The sequence below is a fragment of the Chionomys nivalis genome, chromosome 3, assembly GCF_950005125.1.
Source record: "Chionomys nivalis chromosome 3, mChiNiv1.1, whole genome shotgun sequence".
Taxonomy (NCBI): Eukaryota; Metazoa; Chordata; class Mammalia; order Rodentia; family Cricetidae; genus Chionomys; species Chionomys nivalis.
Window position 1 is genome coordinate 121,185,064 of NC_080088.1, and position 23,947 is coordinate 121,209,010.

General features: G+C 53.6%; 1 protein-coding gene across 2 annotated transcripts; it reads left to right on the top strand.

Annotated features, from left to right (window-relative positions):
- The first annotated feature begins 6,215 nt into the window (after window positions 1-6,215).
- On the top strand, window positions 6,216-23,947 carry Foxn4 (forkhead box N4). Of its 2 annotated transcripts, XM_057765960.1 has the most exons (10): window positions 6,216-6,364; window positions 6,954-7,042; window positions 17,130-17,275; window positions 19,006-19,130; window positions 19,201-19,320; window positions 19,559-19,686; window positions 20,148-20,244; window positions 20,400-20,607; window positions 22,404-22,790; window positions 23,691-23,947. In XM_057765960.1, the coding sequence occupies exons 2-10, from the start codon at window positions 6,957-6,959 to the stop codon at window positions 23,945-23,947; spliced, it is 1,554 nt and encodes a 517-aa protein (XP_057621943.1). In that variant the 5' UTR covers window positions 6,216-6,364; window positions 6,954-6,956. The 2 variants fall into 2 exon arrangements, with proteins under 2 accessions (XP_057621943.1, XP_057621944.1); XM_057765961.1 differs by lacking the exon at window positions 6,216-6,364 and having other exon boundaries at window positions 6,957-7,042; window positions 19,210-19,320.

The following is a 23,947-nucleotide window of genomic DNA, read 5'->3' on the forward strand; positions in this document are numbered from 1 at the left end:
GGGGGACTGTGGGATTAATCTGCAATTTCACACCAAATGATTTTTAAGTATAATTTGTTACAATGAGACATTACCACTTCTAAAACAAACAGCCGGGGAAATGCTACTTTGCAATAAAGAGGAGGCTGCCAAGTGCTACATCCAAACCGTTCCCATGCTACTGTTTACCTTCACTTTGAAACAAATGGAAAAGGATGAAAACAGCCCAGTCTAGAACCTTGGGAACAGGTTGTTAGTGAGGGGACTCTGTCACAGGGGAGCATTGTCAGAGGGGATTCTGGGACAGGGGAGCAGTGTCAGAGGGGACTCTGTGATGGGGGAGCACTGTCAGAGGGGACTCTGGGACAGGGGAGCACTGTCAGAGGGGACTCTGTGACGGGGGAGCACTGTCAGAGGGGACTCTGTGACGGGGGAGCACTGTCAGAGGGGACTCTGTGACGGGGGAGCATTGTCAGAGGGGACTCTGTGACGGGGGAGCACTGTCAGAGGGGACCCTGTGACAGGGAGCACTGTCAGACCAAGAGAGAACTCTGAGGCTTGAGAAAGTTCTATGTGGTTTTTCAGACTCTGCTAAAGGTTGTGTGGAGCTTGAGGAATCCCACTGCTCACAGCGAGAGAACCCGTTCAGATGGCCTGTTGAGCAGTGAACTATTAAAGGACTTTTATGGACCAAGGGGGAACCCCCAAATCAGTCTGTGATATTAAAGAGAGCAGGATCCCAGCAGGAAGATCGATTTTCTTTTTGTAAGATGCACCTGCCTCAGCTGGCCCAGCGGTTACAACATTATGTCAGTGGTTCTCTCGCAGCGAGCCTTTAATACAGTTCCTCACGTCGTGGTAACTCCCAACCATGAAATTATTCCATTGCTACTTCATAACTAATTTTGCTACTGTTATGAATCATAATATAAATGTCTGACATGCAAGATTATCTGTTATTTGACCCCAAAACGAGTCATGACTCACAGGTTGAGAACCACTAATCTATGTATTTCAGATATAAGTCGAGCCAGAATGCCGGTCGAGGGTGTTTCTGGGCGCTCTCTTTGGTTCCCACTTTCTATTGTAGTGGCCTGTACATAGAAATGTTATTTGCCTCAACTGTCTATGGTGGGTTCAATGCAGCCAAGTGACAGCATTGTAGTTTGAGCACCCAGTCTTCTTAAGTTCATTTTTTTTTTTGTTTTTTTTTGGTTTTTTTTTTTTTTTTTTTTTTTTTTTGGTTTTTCGAGACAGGGTTTGGAGCCTGTCCTGGAACTAGCTTTTGTAGACCAGGCTGGTCTCGAACTCACAGAGATCCGCCTGCCTCTGCCTCCCGAGTGCTGGGATTAAAGGCGTGCGCCACCACCGCCCGGCTTAAGTTCATTTTTGAAAGTTACACCCCAGCTAATGGGTGACGCAGGCTCCCTCTACAGAGAGGGGGGCCGGGAGCAGTGACTTCCCTGCAGCTGGTGGGTGACACGTGCTCCCTCTACAGAGAGGGGGCCGGGAGCAGTGACCCCCTGAAAACAGCTGTTCCTTCAGCAGCTGACCTGTCGAAGCCTGAGCAGGCACCGAAAGAACAAGGCTGACGCTTTCCTGTGTGCCAGAAGCCACCCGGTGCAGAGAGGCAGGAGGGAGGTGTGTGACATGGCACTCCTTCACCATCCCTAGATGCTGCCAACAAGAAAAACTTGACATAGCAAAGTCCACAGAGCTTCAAACCCAGAGTCCTCTTCCTCTTTCTCAGGAAGATCAGGAAAGAGCACGGAGTACTCAGGACACCACGGGACAGAAAGAGAGACGGAGACAGAGCCTGAGCCAGGGGCGGGTGGTAAGATGGCTCAGTGAATAAAAGCGCCATGCTGCCAAGTCCGGTGCTATGAGTTTGTTTACCAAGACCCCCGTGGAGGAAGAACAGAACAGAGTCCTGCGAGTTGTCCTCTGACCTCCACACAACACACCCCCACCACAGACACACAACTAAAGCAAACAGATGCTAAACAAACGTTTTTGTTTTCAAGAAAGGGCTTCTCTGTGTATCCCTGGCTGTCCTGGAACTCGCTCTGTAGACCAGGCTGGCCTTGAACTCACAGAGACCCGCCTGCCTCTGCCCCCCAAGTGCAGGGATAAAAGGTGTGTGCCATCATCCTAGGGCATGATAAAGGAATTTTAAAGGGCTTGTATTAGCATTCAGTGGGCTTTTCACAGGTTTTAGTGTGACAGCAGGAACAGAAGTGTGCACACACACACACACACATTTGCTCTTGTCTTTAGTACATGCTCAGCTTCAGTCCTGCAAGCTGAGGGCTGTCACTCCTTCAGGAAAAGCTAAGAAGGCAAGGCCAAATAGCCCAAAGCCGCTTGGCGGGAGATGCTGAGACACGTTTTCCACTCCCCCAAAGTGCTTCCAGCTAAGATTAGGCCACACAACCCATCATGACTGTAGAGATTTGGAAGGTGTCTCAGAAGTTTTCAGGACCTAATGACTGCCACTTAACAGTCTAATAATGAGATGCGTGTTGAGTAACAGCCACCAAGAGATAGCCAAGATAAAGTTGATTTAGTTCTAGACACTCATTATAGTTTCAGTGCTAATTTACTTTGCCTTTAAAAAGGTCAAGCCAAATAGGCTAACTGCTCAGTACTTTAGGCATTATCACAACCAAGACCATATTCACTGAAATAACAACATGAAGTTCATCCCCAAAGCATTTGCTCTGAACTCCGGAATGTGCATGTATTTGGCGCTGAACTTCAAGACCTGTTTCAGTCTATCACAGAAGGTCTGATCAGACCTGTTTTGAACCTGTGAATTCCTTGGTTGCTGTGTCACAGTGCAAGCCAGGGCAGTCACACAGCCCAGGGGTTTCCAGAAGCCCAGTGTTGTGATCCAGCTGCCCTCACTCCCCCTGACCGACAGCGGAACTTCCTTGTGGTCTGTAATTGACAAGAATGTTTGTGTTCCTTCTGGCCGGTGCTTTTCCACAGAAGCACTAGAGGTATAAAAGGCTTTAGCTCAGGACAAAATAAAGGTGTTGTTCTTCCACCCGAAAAGAAGCGTCCATGTCTCAATCCCAGCACACACCGCCCCTCCCACCCCCCCCACCCCCGCCAGTCTAGGCATCCAGGCTGTGCTGGTGGTGCAGCACCCAGGAATTTTTGTACCAACCAAAAGACTCCCCACTCAACTCAGCGGTCCTAATATGTTTTTCCAGTCCCAAGGAAAAAGACCCCCCCTTTTTTTTATATTCTAAAGAAAAAATCTCTAAAGAAATACACCCAAAAGAAAACAAGACCAATGTAATATAAGAATCCTTGGACATATTGAAGATAACAATAAAACCCAATGAGGTTTATTCTAAACTGAGAAGGAAGGAAAATTCTTCAAAACAAAGCAGAAACTCCTGCAATTTGTCCCACATTCCTTAAAAGGACCAATTTTATATAACTGATGTTATAATTGTTGCATTTCATGAGACGGAAACGTGACAGCCGCCAAGCTGGGTCCAGGATTTCATACCGATGAAATAAGGACCAAGGTAGCAGCAAGTCCTCTACGGCCGTGCCCCAAGGGGACTCCGACACACAGGTGGGAACAAGAGACATCAATGCCCTCCATGTCTCCCACAAGAAGAACCCACGCTTCAGCACTTGAGGACTGTTTCCAGACACTGGCCGTGGTCTCCCCAGACTCCTCTGAGGCTGTGCTGGACTCAGAAACCACATCATGATTGTGCATTGAAGAGGCTGCTGAAGAGTTTGTTTCCACTGAGATATTTCTCATGTCACTTATGTAGTTTTTGTTTCTAACAGTGGACAAAGTCAGAAAAAAATATATATACTCCTGGCTCTCAAGTGCCACCCTGTGCATGACACAGTTAGGGGCTATAACCCTGGGCAGTTCTGGATGAAGAAAGGGTTTAGTAATTCCCCTCAGAGACACACCCGGCAATTCACTAGGTTGAACAGCGTGGGCGGCTCCTGGGTGGGAAAAGAGAGAAGTGGTCCTTGCTGTCACTGTGTCCTTCTCGCCAAAGATCACAACGCTTAGCAACGGGAAAGCCAAGATTTATGGGGAAAGGAGAGCTGCTCACGACCTGTGAAGAAACTGAGCCTCTTAAAGAAAGCCTGCTTAGCTCTTGCCAGTGAGTTAGCATTGTCAGTTGTGCAGTGAGAACCCTGCCTAAACCCATTTCTTAGGATAAATGAATGTTCCCAGCTACCGCTGACCTGACTGTGAGCAGCTCTGTCAACAGCAGCAACAGCAGAGCAAATGCTTTCTTCTGACCACAAGCACCCTCAGTCTCCTCAGAGCTGACCACCAAAACAGAAGACACACAGCCCCAGATTTGAACAAACCCTGCTCCTCCCTGCTTCAAGACTTCCTTCTCTAGGGAGATGTCTGCTGACTCGGGTTTCTGTGAGGTCTTATGGGGCTCTTGCTATTGAGCAATCTTAAGTGTCCCAGCAAAATCAGACTTAGTCTGAGGCTGGGGTTCCCCCCCACCCAGGTAAACTGCATCCTTTTTCATTTAACCAAGAAAGGCAGACTAGGGCTGGTCACCCTTGGCTCAAGACGCCCCCACCCCAGTCTAAGTACCCTAGATTTCAGAATGGGCCCTGACACATTAAAGAATAATTGTCCCCAGCTCATCCTTCCAAGGTGCCAGTGCCACCAGGTGACTGAGAGTGGAGAGATGCCATAAAGGGAGGAAATACGTTCGTTTAATAAAAGCGTTTTCTGGATCATCCTAGCAGTGGCATCTGGGTGGCACTGTTTTACCAACTGATCCCCAAGCAAAGAACTCAAAGTTTCTATTTTTTAGTTTAAAATGATGACAGTTCCCAGTCAAAACTTAAGCAGAGAAGCCAGAGCTTCAAAGACAGTGTTCTTTCTCCCTCCTCCCCTCCCCTCTCTTCCTCCTCCCCTTTGTCTCCCTCTCCCCCCTCCCTCCCCCTTTTCTTTCCATCCTGGCCTTCTTTTCCACAGCAATGTTGTTAATGGCCACACTAACCCTCAGAACACGGAACTTTTTTCCCAGCCGCTCTAAGGAGCCATATCCCACCTTAATGGAAAGCAGGATTAGCCCAGAGGGAAGTTAAGGTACCCACAAACGCTTGGGATGCAGACAGGCAAACAGGTGAATTAGTAGTGGGCCCTCTGGGGAAGTTCAAAGCAACACAGACCATGTATATGGTTCTGGCCGCCTTTGTAACCAGCCCAAGTCCAGATTTTAAACACAGGCCAGTCGGAAAGAGAAAAAAAACACAAGTTTCCCAATCACAGCCTGGATCCACATCTGGAAACTCGGTGAACACAAGTCCAAGTCAACGTATTTTCTGGGCAGGGAAGGAAGAATCGAGGGCACTCAAGTGCCACAAGAAAGCTGTGACCAGGATGTTAAGGACATAACCACCAGGGTGTCAGTGGGTAGGGGCATGGACAGGATAGGACCGAAACCCCGACACTCAGCCCTAGAAGATGGGATTTAAGGGCTCCTGGGTTACAGTGCAGAACACCCAGCATGGGACAGTCAGGGCTGGCGGGAGAGGGGGCGCAGGGAATGGCTGTCCCGTGGGTACCAGGTGACACCTGAGCCCATGCAAGGGGGCACGGCGAAGAGGGCATCCCCAGACGGAGAGAGCCCTGTAGCCTTTGACTTCCCGACCGACACTCCACAGGGGTGTGGAGCTGCGGGAGCCCTGTCCGGAGACCGTCTGCACTGCCGCTGGCGCCACCTTTCCCGCGACGGGAGTGGGGTGGAGCCCAGAGCAACGCGGGAGCCCCGGCGGGCCACTGTCCCCAACGGCCTGGGCTCTGTAGCGGTTCCCTGCTTGGCATGGGCTCAACTTTCTCCGAGCCATAGGTGGCCCCAGAACATTCCCGAGAGTGTGTGTGTGGGGGGGGAACAAGTTCAGTGCGCGCCTCTCTCTCCTCCTCCGCCCGCCAGGTCCCCTGTTCGCAGCATCTGCATCTCAGCCCTGCCCATCATCCCGCACGCATGCTCGCAAAGTTAAAGAGGGGTGTGTGTGTGTGTGTGTGTGTGTGTGTGTGTGTGTGTGTGTGTGTCCCGCCCCCGCCCCCACCCCTGCCGTAACCGCCCCACCCCAGGAGGCCCGGGAGCCCCGGGGCGCACGAGGCTAAGCTGCTGGGACTCGCCAGCTGAGATCCCCTTGACCCTGCCCTGTAACTGACCCCCCAACCCCACCCCACCCCCGGCACGCTACCGCGCATGCTCAGAGTTGGACAGCTCCAGAGAGGGAAATTTAAAAACGGTTAGAGCTGCGACGGCAGCCAAATTGCGGACAGCCAGGGGCGAAAGCAAGGGAGTCCCCCACCCTGTCGCAGCGCCGCCCCCAGCACGCCCAGGACCCGCTCCAGGTACCACGGTGCAGCCCGTGCTGCGCGCCCCGTCTGATCCATGGGGGCCCCAGCAGGACTGGAAGCTTCCCACGCCTGCTTCGTTCAGGCCTGGCTTGGAGGACTAAGGGGTACCCCGGGAATCTTACTGAATGCAGTGTTTGTGGGTGGCCGGGTGGATAACGTGGTGCATGGTGTGGTGAGTGGACTGGTTTCCCAGCACGCGTGTCTGGAGTCTCCTCCAAGACTGGAGCCCCACGGATGGTTCTCCGGACCCATCAAGTCCCACTTTGCTGATGAGCGTGCATTTTAAGCTGATCATAGCTCAATAGCGGTGGAGATGGGGTTCAGAAGCAAACGGAGTTTGGGTTTCGATTTTGCCAGGGCTTTCCAAAGCTTGACGTTTCCATTTAGGGACTCTCCCTCCCCCTCGAATGTGAAAGAAGTTGGAATTTCACCCATTCTCCTCACTTGGTTTTTAAACTCCTATAAGATTTTCCTGGGATTTGTGAGTTGCTTCTGACTCTGGGGAACTGGGGTCTCAGCCTGCCTACATCAGCGCTAATGGGAACTTTGTGTGTTGTGTGTGTGTGTGTTTTCCCCCTCTAAGGAGATGATAGAGAGTGACATTCCTCCCAAAACGTCAGGAATGATCAGAAGCTCCGGGCTCAGTCACCACCGCTCTCCGCAGGAATACAGGTGAGCTGCGGCATCTGTGTGGTTGCTGAGGCGCCTGCTGCCTGGATGCTAGGAAGTCTTCATTCACTTCAGAGAGCCTCTCTGCAGTTGTGGGTCCCCTCTAAGGGGAAGTCTCGCCTGGGCTAGACCGTGGGCAGCCTGGTGACAGCAGCAGCTTCCCACCCAGTGACCCCAGCAGGGCGTCTAGGAAATGTACCCTCAAAAGTGTCCTGGGAAAACTGGCTTCCACCCTCCGTGGGTGTTAGGAGGTTGTAGGTCAGAACTCATGAGTTCTTAACCAGCCTGTGTGACCTTTAGCAAGCCCAGTGCCCCCTCTGTTTTCTCCTCCTGTAAAGAAACGGCGCTGTTGAGTTAGATGAGCACAGGATCTCTTTTGAGCTCTGGATCAACTAGATGGGATGTGAAGCCCGAGTAAGGTTTTCAAAACAGAACCAAAGTTCAGGTGAGGGTGGGGGAGCCTAATGGGCCTTGTCCCTTTGTGGGAAAGGCATCGGAGGTTCAGTCAAAAACCAAAACAAAACAAAACCTCCTTTACCGATGAGAGAACTGAGGCCCAGAGAGGAGCTCAGTAAGTGTGCACAGCCGTTGGGAGGGAGGGAGGGAGGGAGGGAGGGAGGGAGGGAGGGAGGGAGGGAGGGAGGGAGGGAGGGAGGGGAAGGAATGGCCAAGGTCCTCTGTGAGCCTCTCTTCCCTGAGATGGAGTAGCCTGACCTGGTTCCCAGGGTGCCTTGGTGGAGGAGTGGGGCCAGGATGAGGGCTGTCCTGGGAGTACGGGCTGTCACCTCAGATCAACCCTGTTTACCCAGGGGCTGTGTGGCCCTGGGGTCACTGTGGCACCAGCAGGCCTGTTGAGGCAGCAAGCAGCCTCCAATTAGAAGGCTACTTCTGGACACAAAAGAGGCCAAAGATTCAAACGGGTGCATTTATCTTTGTGGTGTATGTGTGTATGCGTGTGTGTGTGTGTGTGTGTGTGTGTGTGTAGCACCTGGTCCAGGTGCAAAGGCAGTTCCTGTACGCACCATTCCCAGCCTCTGCTGAGCCCTCCACTCAGGTGAGGAAAGTGAGGCCAGCATCACACAGCCTATGTCACTGGCTTCCTACTTGCTATTAGAGGTAAGTAATCATGGGTGGGGGATGTGTGAGCATCTCTGGCTTGGGTAAATCCAGCTTCTCTGGCACTTTCTAAACCTCAGTTTCTTCTTCTGTAAAATGACAATAAATGGCACCCACAGCACGGGGTTGCTATAGCAACCGACCAGTCATCTCTGGCTTGGCCACTTGCCAGTGGTATGATGTTTTTGGGTCACATCACCTTTGGGCCCTCATTGGCTTAATACAATATAAAGTTAACAGACACCCGGCAGGCCTGGCACATACTCGGACAGGCCCACCACTGCCCTCCAAGGGGGAAAACCTGTGAGCCTAGTTCTCCCCAGGGCTGAATTGAAGAGCTCAAAGGCATGGACTCTGATTCCCGCTGCATAGAGTCCCAGAAGGGTCAGGAAAGGGGGTAGGACAGAGACTGTTAGTGAGGCACATGCCAGTCCCTGGGCCTGCTGCTGCTGAAGCCCATGTCTTAGATCCTTGCCTTTAAAGTGAGCAGGACTGGGTGTCAGTAAGAAGGCTCAGTAGATAAAGGTGCTCGTGGAACAAGCTAGTGAACCAAGTTCCACGGAAGCCACGGAAAAGGCGGGAAGAGAGAGCTGACTCCACAGAATGGTCCTCCGATCCCCACGCACATGCTCTGATATGAGTGTTCCTCCAAATAATAAAAAAATTAAAATTAGGTTGCCACAAGGATTAACGACAAAGCTTGCAGAGCTGGGCTGTTTAACTAGTTGTTACTGCTGCTTCCGACATGGCCACACTGGACTGTGTGGGCGTCAGAACCACAGAGGGCCTGTGGGGAGTGTGGAGATGGAATCTCTGAATTGGGACACAACACGTGTCACCTAACAGAGGCTCCCCTGAGGCTCGGGCTACACGTCCAGGCCAGTGCAACCCAAAAACTGCCTACAGCCCTGTGCACTGGCCTGTTCTAAAGCCAGGAGAAGACAGAGAGCTCCCACGGAGGGGCTGGCAGGTGTGGCCTGCTCACTGACCAGCTGGCAGCAGGGACTAGAAGCAGGTGAGGTTCTGTCAGCTCTGAATCCAGAGGTTCCTGGGCCCAGCCTAGCGCAGCCTTCCCACCTGCAGCCACGCACACCCTTCCCACCTGCAGCCACGCACACCCTCCCACCTGCAGCCACGCACACCCTTCCCACCTGCAGCCACGCACACCCTCCCACCTGTAGCCTTGCACACCCTTCCCACCTGCAGCCACGCACACCCTTCCCACCTGCAGCCACTCACACCCTTCCCACCTGTAGCCACGCACACCCCTCCCACCTGCAGACACACACACCCTTCCCACCTGCAGACACACACACCCTTCCCACCTGCAGACACGCACACCCTTGCATTGGACGCTAAGACATCCAGACAGCAGAACACTCAACCTTCACTGCAACTGTGGAGGCCTCTGCCTCGGGCCATCACCTCTTCTGCAGCAGATCCACAGCATACGTGGTGACCAGCTGTCCCCAAATCATCCTGTGAGGGTAGCATTCCTATGCCAGCCTAGTAAGGGAATGAATCCAGGGATTAGGCAGGGTAAATGCTTTAGCAAGATGACGTGAAAGTGGCAGGCCTAGTGGGGACTCAAGCCTGAAGTTGCCACATACCCCACGATCATTTGTTTCCCTAGTCCCACACTCCCTGGTAAAGAATACATTACCTCACTGCTGTGTGACCTCCCCCCCCTTCCAGACACTTTATCACTACCCTCTCTGATCCTCTTTGTTAAATAGAACCTCTGAGAACCAATCAGCAGGCTTCTGGGTGTGTGTGGGTGCATGTTGCAGGCTGGCAAGGGGGCGGTGAGCCAGCCTGGAATAGGACTTCCTCCTGGCATGGGATTTGTGTTACTCTGCACAGGGTGTCTGCTTCCAACAGCTCCCATTTTTCTTTCTGAATAACAGCGCAGGAGAAGTCTGTGGGCTTCTCATTTGCACTCCTACATCTCCAGGGACTGCTCTGAGGATTGGATCTCAAGGCTGTGAATCCACTCACCTCTGGGGCCCTGTGCAGGCCACAAGCAACTGCCTGGTTCTTCATCCCCCTGGGGCTAGTTTAGCCGTTAGTTAACTATCAATGGCCACATTCCCGGAGGGCGGAGGGCGAGGGTGGAGGGCGTTGCTGGCTGCAGCCAAAGGCCCACTTCTGGGCCAGCTGTCAGGGGTCTGTGGCGGAGGCCTGGAAGCCAGCAGTCTCTAGTTCCTATTCCTAGTAGCTGACACCAGAGCAGCCAGAGTGCAGCTGTCTCTGAGCAGCCTTGAGCATCACTAGCTGGGGGTGGGGGTGGGGGTGTCCACTCCCAGAGTGCTGAATTCTTAAGTACCTCCTGGGTACTAGGTGCTAGGTGCTTTCTCAGTCCCAGCAAATACACTCCTCACGTTATCCTTGCAGGGATGATCCTGGTTCCACCACCAACTACAGACAAGAAAACGGGTGGCAGCCCTTGCCCACAGGCTTATATTTGGGGAGAGGAAGAAGGGAAAAAATCCTGAGCAGTTGCCTCACTTTTGGAACTTAGCTCAGAGAACCCAGACTTTCCCTCCACAAAGTCGGAGATGAACAAGGAAGATGTATTGGTGTATTCTAGGCTCACACCCACTCGTGGTACCCCAAGGAGAGTCCTTACCCTGATCATTGATTTCCCAAAATGTCAGGGTCTGCCCTAAAAAAGGAAGTGATCTAGGAAGGGAAGTGCCCCTACACACACACACACACACACACACACACACACGCACACACCGTGGTTTTCTTCAGTGGAGAGAGGATGGCTAGTTCAGAGTTGACTGGATGGATGGGTGAGCAGACAAATACAGCATAGTGATGAGCCACTGTTCAAGAGCCCCTTGTGCGCTGTGTGTGCGTTGTGTGTCCCCTGTGTGTGCGCTGTGCGTGTGCTGTGTGTGCGCTGTGTGTCCCCTGTGTGTGTTCTGTATGCCCTGTGTGTGCGCTGTGTGTCCCCTGTGTGTGCGCTGTGTATGCCCTGTGTGTCCCCTGTGTGTGTGCTGTGTCCCCTGTGTGTGTGCTGTGTGTGTCCTGTGTGTGCCCTATGTGTGTGCTTTGTATGCCCTGCATGTGCACTGCGTGTCCCCTGTGTGTGCGCTGTGTGTGCTATGTGTCCCCTGTGTGTGCGCTGTGTATGCCCTGTGTGTGCGCTGTGTGTCCCCTGTGTGTACGCTGTGTGTGTGCACTGTGTATGCCCTGTGTGTGTGCTGTGTGTGCCCTGTGTGTGCTGTGTGTCCCCTGTGTGTGCGCTGTGCATGCCCTGTGTGTGTGCTTTGCATGCCCTGTGTGTCCCCTGTGTGTGCGCTGTGTGTCCCGTGTGCGCGCTGTGCATGCCCTGTGTGTGCGCTGTGTGTGTGATATGTCCCCTGTTTGTGCGCTGTGTGTGTGCTGTGTGTTCCCTGTGTGTGTGCTGTGTATGCCCAGTGTGTGCGCTGTGTGAGTGTGCTGTGTGTCCCCTGTGTGTGCGCTGTGTATGCCCTGTGTGTGTGCACTGTGTGTCCCCTGTGTGTACACTGTGTGTGTGCACTGTGTATGCCCTGTGTGTGTGCTGTGTGTGTCCTGTGTGTGTGCGCTGTGTGTCCCCTGTGTGTGTGCTGTGTGTGCTGTGTGTCCCCTGTGTGTGTGCTGTGCATGCCCTGTGTGTGTGATGTGTGTGCCCTGTGTGTGTGCTATGTGTCCCCTGTGTGTGATGTGTGTGCCCTGTGTGTGCTGTGTGTCCCCTGTGTGTGCGCTGTGCATGCCCTGTGTGTGCTGTGTATGTGTTGTGTGTCCCCCGTGTGTGTGCTGTGTATGCTCTGTGTGTGTACATTGTGTGTCCCCTGTGCGTGCCCTGTGTGTGTGCTGTGTGTGCTGTGTGTACATTGTGTATGCTCTGTGTGTGTGCTGTGTCCCCTGTGTGTGCGCTGTGTATGCCCTGTGTGTGTGCTGTGTGTCCCCTGTGTGTTGTGTGCACTCTGTGTCCCCTGTGTGTCCCCTGTGTGCGCTGTGTGCACTGTGTGTCCCCTGTGTATGCCCTCTGTGTGCACTGTGTGTCCCCTGTGTGTGCGCTGTGCATGCTTTGTGTGTGTGCTGTGTATGCCCTGTGTATGCGCTGTGTGTCCCCTGTGTGTGCGCTGTGTGTCCCCTGTGTGTTCAGTGTGTGTGCGGGTGGAGCACTGAACCACCCACCAGCCGTAACCTCTGGGTAGACTTGCAGGGGCACTAGCATCTCATCATCTTTACATGCAGCCCAGCTACTGTATAGACAAGGGAGAAAAGTAGCCTTGCTGGGACCCAGTCATGCTACCCTCCAAAATGCATATACATGTGCATGTATACACACACATGCACATGTCTCAAGTCAGCTATTGTTCTAGAGGGGCACAACACCCGCCTCTCTCCTCAGATCACATGATACCACAGTCTGCCCACTCCTGTCTTTCAGGGAATTTCTGAGCATGCTAAATAGCATTTAATTTTTTTTTTCTGTAAACCGTCTGAAAGCTATTACAAAGGATATGTAAGCTGGGTAAACACAGTCCTCAGAAGCTTAATCCTGGAGACAAGAACAGTTTGTGTAACAGTTTCTCACCAGCCATGCCCAGGAGGGTGGGGGCCAGGCTGTAAGATCAAGATGAACTGTTGCCATGGGGATACCTGGGTCTGTCACCCTGCTTGGCTCTAAGAGAGTAGGAGCTGAATGTCTGGAAAGAGGGGTGCATTTACGTTGAGTGTCTACTGTGTGCAGAGACCTCTCCTGGGCTCTGTGACTCTTCCTATAGAGAAGACAAAGTCTCTTGCTGCAGTAGTGGGGGCTTCTGGGGCTACTTGCACCCAGTAGGAAGTTCAGCTCCTGTCTTAGCCTTCCCAGTCCTCTAGACCCTCAGGGTCCCCAGAAACCTGTGTGGTGCCTGCCTCAGCTGGGGACCCAGCAAGGCTCAAGAGAACAGAGGTTTGTAGACAACTATGGGACTAACTCATTGGGGTTCAGAGACATGGGTGCTGACAGGGAGGTCAGGTCACACGGAGACAGCAAGGAGAGGCACACCCTATGAGTGAGCAAAAGGCAGGGCCCCAAAGAAAACACAGCAGTCGTTGGAGGCGACAGTGACATCCACCCCACCCAGGGACCCATAGTGTCCCTCGGCGCCCATCACACACTACTCCTGGGTAAGAATGAGGTCACCCAGTCAGCCAGAGGGTGACTCAGCTCCCCAGGACAAGGTGTTTGGGAGTCACCTGTGTGTAAGAGGAAACATGGGGTGAGCATTAACTGCAGGTGCCCGAGTCCCAACCCCGGACATCCTGCTGCTGTGCAGCAGGGACACAGTAGTCAGGTGGGGGATGGTGAGCATGTGGGAACAAGATGTGTCCGTGGGATGCAGAGACCCTGGCTGCCCCACCAGAGGGCTGGGAGGATGAGAAAGGACCCTTAGCCTCCAAGGCGGTCATCCCCATTATTCAGATGTGCAAACTAAGGCTTAGAAAGTTCAGAAGCACATGACTTCACCCAACAAGAAGGGTGAGGCCAGGACTTCATCCAGAGCCTGTCAATCACAGTGACAGACTCTAAAGAGGAGAGTGGGGGAGGCGCACCGGTGGGAAGAGCTGGTCTTGGGTGTTTTCTTCTCTGCGCCCCTGGAGCTGGGAGGCGTGTGGGCATCAGGGACAAGGTGACCCCAGGGTTTTTCCTCACTGAGAATCAGACTTGCAAGGCCCCACGGCCAGGCCAGGTTTTCACTGCCATCTTTGTCCGGCAGAGGGAAAAGTTACATGGAGCGAGGTCATAGCTGCTTGCTCTCAGTCTGAATGCACTCTCAGGAGAGATCCCAAACCGCCTCTCCGCCATCCTTCCAAACTAGCTCTGTGGGTCTGAGGTGTCAAAGTTCTCATCCACACCCCTTTACAGTTCAGAAAACCACGGTTAAGGAATAAGTGTTCTCCTGAGGGCTGGTGGCAGGAAGCCAGAGGTAGTTCCCAAAGCCAGGAGTCCTGAACCCATGTTTACACTCTATGAAGCACCAGGAGGAAGCGAGGCTGGGCATGGGTGCCTTCTGGATGGGGAGATGGAGTTGGTGAGGAAGAAGTTTGGGGACTCCGTGCATGTGAAGAGGGGTCTCCCGACGCGTTCCTCCACTGGACACTGAGGACAGTCCATTCCTTTGTGCTCCCGTGCATCAATCAGTTCCTGGTCCCTGTGTGCTGAAGAGAGGAGGGGACAGGGCTTGGAACTAGCAGACTCCTGCCACAGTGCTCCCCTTCAAGGGACTGCGGCAGGGTTGGCCAGGCCGACCGACCAGCGCTGACACACTTAGACATTCTGGCTGGGGGTTGGGGGAAGGAGGGAACAGATGGCCTTTTACATGCCTGAGGCAACAGGGGTGTCCCAGGCCCCTAAAATGAATAGCAGACCCCCAAGAATGGAGAACAAGGCCAGCTTGTGCCGAAAAGTGGCTGCATACTGTCTCATTTGGTGAAGATGAAAAGCACAGCAGAAACCAGACTTAAGTCCTTGTCGCCTCAGTTGCATGCAAAGAGACTTTTACTGTGCTAGCCTCAGTTTCCCCGTTTGTACAGTAAGGTGTTCTTCTATCTGTGGCCCTCCTGGTACTCAGAGACAAGGAATTCATGGGGGCAGAGGGCACCTCTAGCAGAGCCACATTCTATTGTCACTCTTGTGACTCTTGGGGTCAGTGACCTGGGCTCAGCCTGTGGGTACATAAAGCCTGCATTGACTGCACACAGGGTCCTGGTCCTTAGTGAGCTCCAGGAGGGCTGGGGTAGACAGCTGAGGACCAGTGGGGAACACCCAGGGCAGATGGCAACAGAGCTGAGGCATGGATGGGGTGACTGCAGAAAGAGGAAGAGGCATCCAAGAGGAGCCCGGAGCCCTAATGATCCTGCCCAGGCCTGGCTGAGACTGTGACCACGGTGTGGCTGTCCCTTCCTGGACCGTTTTAGAGCTCAGTGAGGGGCCTGTGTGTGACATTCAGGTGAAATACCCAGAAGGCAGTTAGGATGGTAGGATAGTCTCCAGAACTGAGGAAAAGCAAGAGCCAGGCCTTCAGAGAACAGCAAAGGCAGAAAAGCAGAGTCCAGGCTATTTGGGTGGCAGCTGGGCACACTGTGGACAAAAGAATACAGGGAACTTGGGACCACCTCTGGGACAGCACCAACCCTGCCCATCACCTGTTCTGCTGCGGTGAGGCACCTATGAGGATTGTCTCTGTCAGTCTTTGCTCCGTGGGAGACAGCTCAGGACCCAAGGACAGACAGCCCAGGGACTCAGTTTCTCCATATGTAAAATGGGGACAGCACGGGGTCCACCTTTAAGGGCGTCTCAGTAAGTGGAAGAGGTTAGTGGCATTGGTCGGGTTGTGTGTTTGCTGGCTCTGAGCAGGGCTATTCTTAATTGTGATGCTGATGTTGGTGTTAATGGCCCCTAGAGAAACCAGGCTCCTGTTGGGAACCAGTGTCAGACAGGCTTGACAGGGGACGGTTGTCTGTGATTTACGGATTAAAAAGCCAAGACTCAGAGAGGTTAAAGAGAGTGATTTAAAGGAAACCAGGATTAGAATCCTGAGCTTGAGCCTCTGCCACTGTGCACACCGCTTCCTGGATTCGTTCCTGGCAGGTTCCTGGATTCTGGCAGGGTTTCCCACCTTGTGAGAGCAGACAACAGGGCACCTCTCCATCCCCCTGTCCTAAACAGAGCAGCACAGGCAATCGGGAAGGAATGGGGCTCCCACAGCCTTCCGGGGAAGCTGGCTGGCTGTGGGGTGAGGACAAGAGTGGGGTCAACCCCTCCCCTTCACGCCATAGTCTCTGAGGGCCTAGGGGACAGATGGCATGGCCCAGGCCAGGGCCGGGACTGCCAGTCAGATAGATGAATTATGAACAGGCCGAAGTGGTGGCAGGCAGAAACCACAGAAACAATAGCACTGAGACCCAGAACAATGGGGGCCACGTGCCGCAGGGCAACAGTCGTTTGTGGCACAATGGGCCACCAGGGGACGGCAGCCGGGCCAACTGTTGCCGCTGACATGGACCAGCTACTTTTCAAATGATTTCTAGGCCCTATTTTTATATGAGGCAGCCAATGGCCGAGGTAGCCGATAGTCACCTGATAGTGGCTTCGTGGGCTGATGGCCCAGGCCTAAGACAACTGAGCAGTGGCAGCTATGGCAACACTAACCGTGGCTCTAAAACACAAGAGAGCAGAGATGGGAAGAGAGGGAGAGGCCGGTAGGGACCCCCACAGGTGCAGGAGGAACTTAGAGGCTGTGGTTCCAGGACACAAGTCCCCTCTCACTCCGCTCTTCCCGAGCCCCTGTCTCACTCTGGTCTGAACTCGAGTGTGGGCTGGAGGCTGTAGTCTCTTGGCGATAGAGCAGACAGCTCTTGGCACTGATGAGATGTGGGCATCCCAGGACAGAGTACTCAAGGTACCACCACAAAACTGTTGGCCACACGGCACCTGGGACTTCAGGGATCCCAGAGTCCTCCCCTTGTTGGATTCCTACCCAGCACAGCGTCTTTCGCAGAGAATATCTGCACCTCATGGATGTATTTGTCAGCCTGCTTAGGAAAGAGCCCTGGCTGCAGGCTGTGCCATGCTGAGTGGCCTTGACCAAGTGATGCGTTGTACTGAACCTCGGTTTTCCATATGGAAAAGGGGACACAGTATGCATATACCTTATGCAAGCGTTTGGAACCAGAAGTGTTTAAATTTCAATTTGGCGGTTTGGGGAGTGTTGAGGTATACACAGTGAGTGAGCCATCTTTGCAGAGGGGCCAGAGACTGAAGATGGAATTCCCAGGTGTCTGTGTGTCTCACATGGCCGGCATGAGGGAATTTATATTCACTGTTTTCATTGTACCCACATTTGGACGGTGACCCCTCAAATGAGCCAGGTTGTAGAGTTTTCCACTGTGGCATCATGGAGGTGCTCAGTAAGTTCTGGATTTGAGGTTTTGGTTTTTGGAACAGGCTCCTGCCTCCCATGAGTGATGATGGCCTCCCTGGGGACCTTCAGTCGCTGTCCTGGCTCACAGCCGTGGACGTACCTCGACTGCAGCAGATGGCAAGCGGACGGGTAGACCTGGGCAGCCCTGGTGCGCCACATCCACACCCAGGTAGGCTCAAACAGGGTAGGTGGCCCTGGCCACCAGCCCGCTGAGGGCTAGAGGCCCCTGGCGCTCTGATCTCTCTGCTTATATCTGTAACATGGGAGCAGGTCCACACGTCCTTAGTGATATGCCAAACCCCAGAGAAGAAGACACATGGGACATCTCAGACCCTTCACACTGCCAGCAAACTCGGGGTGGGCCAAGCGCAAGCCAACGCCTGTCCTGGCAGGTGTTAAAGTGGGGGTTAGATTTTCTGAAGGTTGTAAGAAAATGAAGACGACAGGCCAGGTGGCTGGCAAGGCCTTTGCTGTCTGACCTTTAGAAAACGAGTCTACTGTCTTCTGTTGTAGAAGATTCTGAGAGAATCTTGGCACCTAGTGGGGCTCCGAAAATGACAGGAAGTTGTAATCAAAGGAAGTGGATAGAAGACAGCATTGATGAGAACGGTGTCAGAGAAGCCACTGTCTCCTAAGAACAGGGCAGAAGTGGCAATCAGTGTCCGGCAGGCCAGCTCCTCATGAGAACATGGCAGAGGTGGCCATCAGTGTCCGGGAGGACGGCTCCTCATGAGGAAGGGCAGAGGTGGCCATCAGTGTCCGGCAGGACAGCTCCTCAAGCACATTTTTCTTGAACAATGTATGCAGCTAATGTTATGTCTTCCCATAAGGACCAGGAAATATTTACTTTTGAGACAAGGTCTCCCTAATACCCCAGGCTGGCTATGAACTCCAGATCCTCCTCCTCAAATTCCCGAGTGCTGGAATTATAGGCATGCTCTGCTGTACCTTTGCTGGAAATAGATTACTTTAGACTTTTTAATTCCTAACGTATAAGTCAAAGCTATTCAGTACTGATGTCGACAGCACTAAATGTCGCCCCAGCCACAGACTATATGTAAACAAATGGGTGTGTGCTAATAAAACTTTATAGACAAATCAGGCTATGGGCCAGGTTCAGCCTGCTAGTCAGTTTTCTAGCTCTAATATAGAACTCCAGAAGACAGCTATGCAACACTGGGATGTGCCTGCCCCTCCGATCAGTTTCCTCATCTTCAGGGAACGTGAACAAAACTATTCTTCAGGAGCCAATGGTCCTGTAAGGAGACATCTTAAAGCTGTTGGGGTTTGGTACATGGTAAAATAAGCCAGAACCTAGCAGCCTCTTACAGGTCACTTTTACTTGATTAGAGCCAGTGCAATGAGAATCTGTGATGGATTAGTAATGTCTGCCACAGGCCCAGCACTGGAAGCAGATGCACATCTGTTATTCTTGGCCTAATCTTTGACAGACTAGCAGGGCTTCAGGGAAGAAGAGGGAGACAAAAGTATTTATATCTAAATCTAGAGTTCTCAAGGAGCATGAAGCTTTTGAGGAGATGAACAATAACTTGGTGTTTTAGCTCACAAAGGACAGGAACCAATGTAGTCAGTCTATCATCATTGTCACTATTGGCTTATGTTAATCAGGATTTTATCATGTGCCTAATCACGTGCTAAGCGCTTGGTAGGCAGCATCTCACTTAACCATACAACTTGGTAAACAGATACGGGGTCAGTAGAAATGGGGACATTGAGGCTGGCCAGATTACACAGGGTATAGGAACCCCACTACTAACCACCACATTCCAGAAAAGTGATTTGGAAGCACTTGCTGTGTGCCCGGTAATGGGGTGGAGGGTGGCCCCTATCCCCCACTGTGGCCACCATTTCCAGTTTCTCTGTACCTTCCTCCTACAGGTGCCTTGGCTGGGGCAGCAGACCTGAATGTGGGTGCAACCCCACGTCCCCAGCTCCGCGGCCAAGCTGCCATGGCCCCCAGAGGGATGCTGGGTTTGGGCCCCATAGGCGGCCACAGAGCTAGCGTAAGTATCACCACATGGCTGGGAAAGAGAGGGGTGACTGTCGCTCCCTGATCTTCTGTGTCCTCTCCAGGCTGAGCAGATGAACCAGTTCCCCATAGGAGGCCGGCCGTCGTCGGGCCTACAGGAAGTGCCACACCTGTATTCTCCTGCCACCCAACTCCAGTTCCCTCTGCCCCTGGGGTCCCAGCAGGTACCACAGGCTCAGAGACAAGACTCACTCTCTGAACCTCCGCTTACACCTTGGGCTTCCACGGATAAGGCTCCCTCCATGCCTAGGCTGTTGCGCCATTCATGCCTTGCTGGGGACAAAGGGGCATCTTCTGTGTTTAAACCCTAATGTTAGAAACTGGGCTGGGGTTGGTGACTCCACTCTGTATTGTCTCCCCATGTTTTCTCTCTGCTGCTTGGCCCCGCCCCTTACGGTGAAGTGCCGGCCTGCAGGCCTCTTCGGCTCTCCATTCGCGGCGCGATCTTCCTACCCACAAGCCCACATGGCAGTACATTCATCTCAGGAGCCTCACCCCAAACACTACCCCAAACCCATCTACTCCTACAGGTGAGGTCTGACTACCTAGAGGGAGGGCACAGCGGCTGCCATTGGGGCATCTTAGGCAGATAGGAAAGGTGACCTGACTCCCAAGGGAACTCCCAGGCGGGACCCCACTCTTGGGAGGGCCTGCCATGTGGCCAGCTGACCCCGCATCAGAATCTCTGGTTCTCCATCCTCACCCGCTGTATGGCTTGACCTCTCCGAGCCTGTTTCAAAAAAGTCATTCACAGAAATGGGCGTGTGTATCTTGGGCTTCGGAGGTGGGGTGGGGGAGGAAGCATCTTGGGTGACGTCTATGGGAGTGAGGTCAAAAGGCAAGAGTAATTTCTCAGCTCACTGCAGTGACTGAGTTGGGAGAAGGGTCAGGAAGGAACGGGTGCAGACCCAGGAGTGCGAGGGGTTGGCACCAGCAGAGGGACCCTAGGCTGTCACCTGAGGCCTGTTTGTGGCCCCGTCTCTGGTCCCAGCTGTCTGATTGCCATGGCCTTGAAGAGCAGCAAGACGGGCAGCCTGCCAGTGAGCGAGATCTACAGCTTCATGAAGGAGCACTTCCCCTACTTCAAGGTGAGGGCTCTGACCAGGGTTGGGTAGGGCTGGAGCCGCCTGTCTCCCCCTCTGGGCCTCTGCACTGAACTCAACCACACTCTGAGCCCTACAGCTCTGTCATGCCTGATAGGAGGGACTCCTCAGGCCTACCGCGTACCCATGTGTCCCCACAGACGGCACCTGATGGCTGGAAGAATTCAGTAAGGCACAACCTGTCACTGAACAAATGCTTCGAGAAGGTGGAAACCAAATCCAGTGGCTCGTCACGCAAGGGCTGCCTGTGGGCCCTGAACCTGGCGCGCATCGACAAGATGGAGGAGGAGATGCACAAGTGGAAGAGGAAGGACCTTGCAGCCATCCACCGCAGCATGGCCAACCCGGGTGAGCCCCGCCCACCTCCCCAGCCTCCCAGGGTAGCATGGCCAACCCGAGTGAGCCCCGCCCATCTCCCCAGCCTCCTAGGGTAGCATGGGCTAACCCGGGTGAGCCCCGCCCACCGCTCACAGCCTCCCAGGGTAACATGGCCAACACAGGTGAGCCCCAGGCTCCCAGGGTAACATGGCCAACACAGGTGAGCCCCAGCCTCCCAGGGTAACATGGCCAATCTGGGTGAGCCCCAGCCTCCCAGGGTAACATGGCCAATCTGGGTGAGCCCCGCCCACCTCCCCAGCCTCCTAGGGTAGCATGGGCTAACATGGGTGAGCCCCGCCCACCACTCACAGCCTCCCAGGACTCCCTGCTCCATCCAAAAGCTGAGAACCGTGAAATCTGTTGAATCTGCCATCCCTAGTTTCTCACTCCACAGTTCTAGGATGGCATCGGAATGAATGTTTGAAATAATCAGAGGGCTGGAGAACGGCCGGTGGCTAAGAGCAGTTCTCGGTTTTACAAAGGATGAAAGTTGGGTTCTTAGCACCCACACCAGGCCGTTCACAACGGTCTGTAGCTCCAGATAAAGGATACTGGCATTTTTTTTTTCTGGCCTCTGCTGGGACCCATACACATGTGGGAGAGAGAGAGGGAGAGAGAGAGAGAGAGAGAGAGAGAGAGAGAGAGAGAGAGAGAGAGAGAGAGAGAGAGAGAGGAAAGGGAAGAGAGGAAGAGAGGGAGGGATGGAGGGAGGAAGAGAATATCTTATATAAAAGTTGGGCGTGGCACCATGTGTCTGTGAGCCCTGTCTGGGGAGAGAGATGGGAGGCTCCCTGGGGCTCCCTGGTCAGACAATCTAGCCTGTGGTGACTTCAGGTCCGAGTGAGAGGGCTGGGGCGGGGCAGCAGTGCCCCACTGAGTAAGAGGGAGAAGGGCTTTGGCAGAAAGGGCAGGAGGCCCAGCCCAGTACTCATTCCAGGGCTCCTGGGCCTTGGTCTCAGCTTGCTGTGGGATCCTGGGCCTTCTAGAGTCTCATCTCTCAAGTGGTCTGGCTAGATCTTAGGCCCCTTATGGTCCAGTATCAGCATTGTGCTGCATCCAAGGAGACAAAGGCAACAGCCAAACAGGAGTGATTTCTGGGGCTGGGGCCATGACTGAGTGGGAAAAACACATACTTCAATGCAAGGACCCGAGTTCGAATCCCCAGGATCCAGGTAAAGGCAGGTGTGGTAGCACGTATCAGTAATCCTAGAGCTCCTTTTGGCAAGATGGGTGGTGGAGAAGGGTGAGCCAGCCACGGGATAGCCTGTCTCAAGGAAGACAGAAGGCAAAGCCCCACGCCTAAGACTGTATTCTGACCTTGGCGTGTGCTCTGTGGTGCACACACATTGTTTAGAAAAGGGTGATGTCTGCCCTTTGCTTCTGTCTGTTCCCACAGAAAGGGATCCAGCTCTTAGCCCACAGCAATGATTGTCAGTGTTGTTTCTGTACATAGAGTGATGATCTCCATAAGCTGGCTGTCTCCTGGGGCCTTCATCCCTCCCAAGGGGCTGGCGAGAGTTCAGTTCAAGTCTCTGGGCCACAGATCTGTGCTGTTAGGGCCTATCTGGAGGGGAGGGGCTGTTAGGATCTCATGGCAACTCTCACTCCTGCCTTTAATGACTTGAGACGGCATTGCATCCCCATAGCCATCTCATAGAAGAGGAGACAGTCATAAGACGGTTGCTCAATTCACAGGGTGGTGGCACAGGGACTTAGGGCCTGGTGGCATCAGGGCCTTCTGAGTGACATTTCTTACTTGTCTGCAGAGGAGTTGGACAAGCTTATCTCAGACCGGCCAGAAGGCTGCCGGCGTCCTGGCAAACCCGGGGAACCCGAGGCCCCCATGCTGACTCACGCCACCACCGTGGCCATGGCCCACAGCTGCCTGACCATCTCCCAACTCCCACCAAAGCCACTGATGACCCTGTCCCTGCAGTCAGTCCCCTTCCACCACCAGCTCCAGGCACAGGCACACCTGGCCCCAGACTCGCCGGCACCAGCCCAGTCCCCCCCTCTTCATGCCCTGCCCAGCCCAGGGCCTCTCCCCCAGCCAGCCATGGGTAGGCCTCCTGGAGACTTCCTCAACATCAGCACCGACATGAACATGGAGGTGGACGCTCTGGACCCCAGCATCATGGACTTCGCTCTCCAGGGTGAGATGCAAGAGATGGGGGTGGGATGGGGTTGGAGCCAGAGATGGGAGCCCAGCAGCAGTCTGCCTGCACCCCACATATTAAACACTTACTAAGCTCCTGCTGTATACCAGCCAAGGACTTCTGAGGCATGATCTGCTATAGTCCCAAGGCCCTGCCATCTCATGTCCTTGTTCTGATGAGGCCACTGAAGCAAAGAGAAGTCGAGTTATCAGCAGCCTGAGACCCCTGGCCACTCACTGCAGATCTAGAGTTTGAGCTTACTATTCAAACTTTTTTCGGTAATTGCTTCTGAGTTACGCATGCTAAGTTGGCAGGGGAAGGTTACACTATGGCACAGTGCCCCCTTTGGTAGTTGACAGACTCATCCAAGAACCAACCAGGGTACTGTGTGCTTCAGCGAAGGCACCCAACTCACCTGACCTCTAACAGGCATGCCTGGCTCATGTCCTGTCCCCCAGTAGGGAGAATCAGCCGGGAGATCTGTCACAGTCGCATGGCACGTGCCACCTCCCTGCTCCTCTCTCCCTGGACCAGAGAGAGTCAAACTGGAAGGGGAAGTGGCGTTATCCTCCTGGCTTTGATCTTGGTGATGCCGCCCAATAAGAACCCAATCCTTTCCACTCATGATCTCTGGTCTCACCTCAGAGGTGGGCGTTTGGGTCATCTCTACCTTATGTCACAGTTCAGAGACTAAAGTGGCTTTCCCAGGGACACACAGCAGTAGGAGGAAGACCAGTGTTGGAACTCTGCTTCCTCTCCCCTCTTTGTAACAAAGCAAGGCCTCAAAACCGCACACTCATCTTTGCCTCTTTCCCTAAGGGAATTTGAACTCAGGGCTGTTTGGCCCTAAGCCAGTTTACCCAAATGATTTTTTTTTTTTTTTTTTGTCTTTGCAAGGTAACCTTTGGGAAGAGGTGAAGGAAGACAGCTTTAGCCTGGAGACTCTGGGGGCCTTCGGAGACTCCCCACTTGGCTGTGACCTGGGGGCCCCAAGCCTGACTCCTGTCTCTGGCAGCGGCGACCAGTCCTTCCCCGATGTACAGGTGACCGGTCTCTATGCTGCATACTCCACCCCAGACAGCGTGGCACCGGCGGTGGCCACCTCTGCTCAGTACCTGGGCACTCCAGGGAATAAACCCATAGCTCTGCTGTGA

What these genes read in the sequence shown, in the direction of transcription:
- Foxn4 (XM_057765960.1), top strand. Translation starts at nt 6,957, where the DNA reads ATGATAGAGAGTGACATTCCTCCCAAAACGTCAGGAATGATCAGAAGC. An exon ending in CCGCAGCATGGCCAACCCGG is followed by an intron (nt 20,608 to 22,403) that starts GTGAGCCCCGCC and finishes ACTTGTCTGCAG; the next exon opens with AGGAGTTGGACAAGCTTATC. An exon ending in CATGGACTTCGCTCTCCAGG is followed by an intron (nt 22,791 to 23,690) that starts GTGAGATGCAAG and finishes TGTCTTTGCAAG; the next exon opens with GTAACCTTTGGGAAGAGGTG.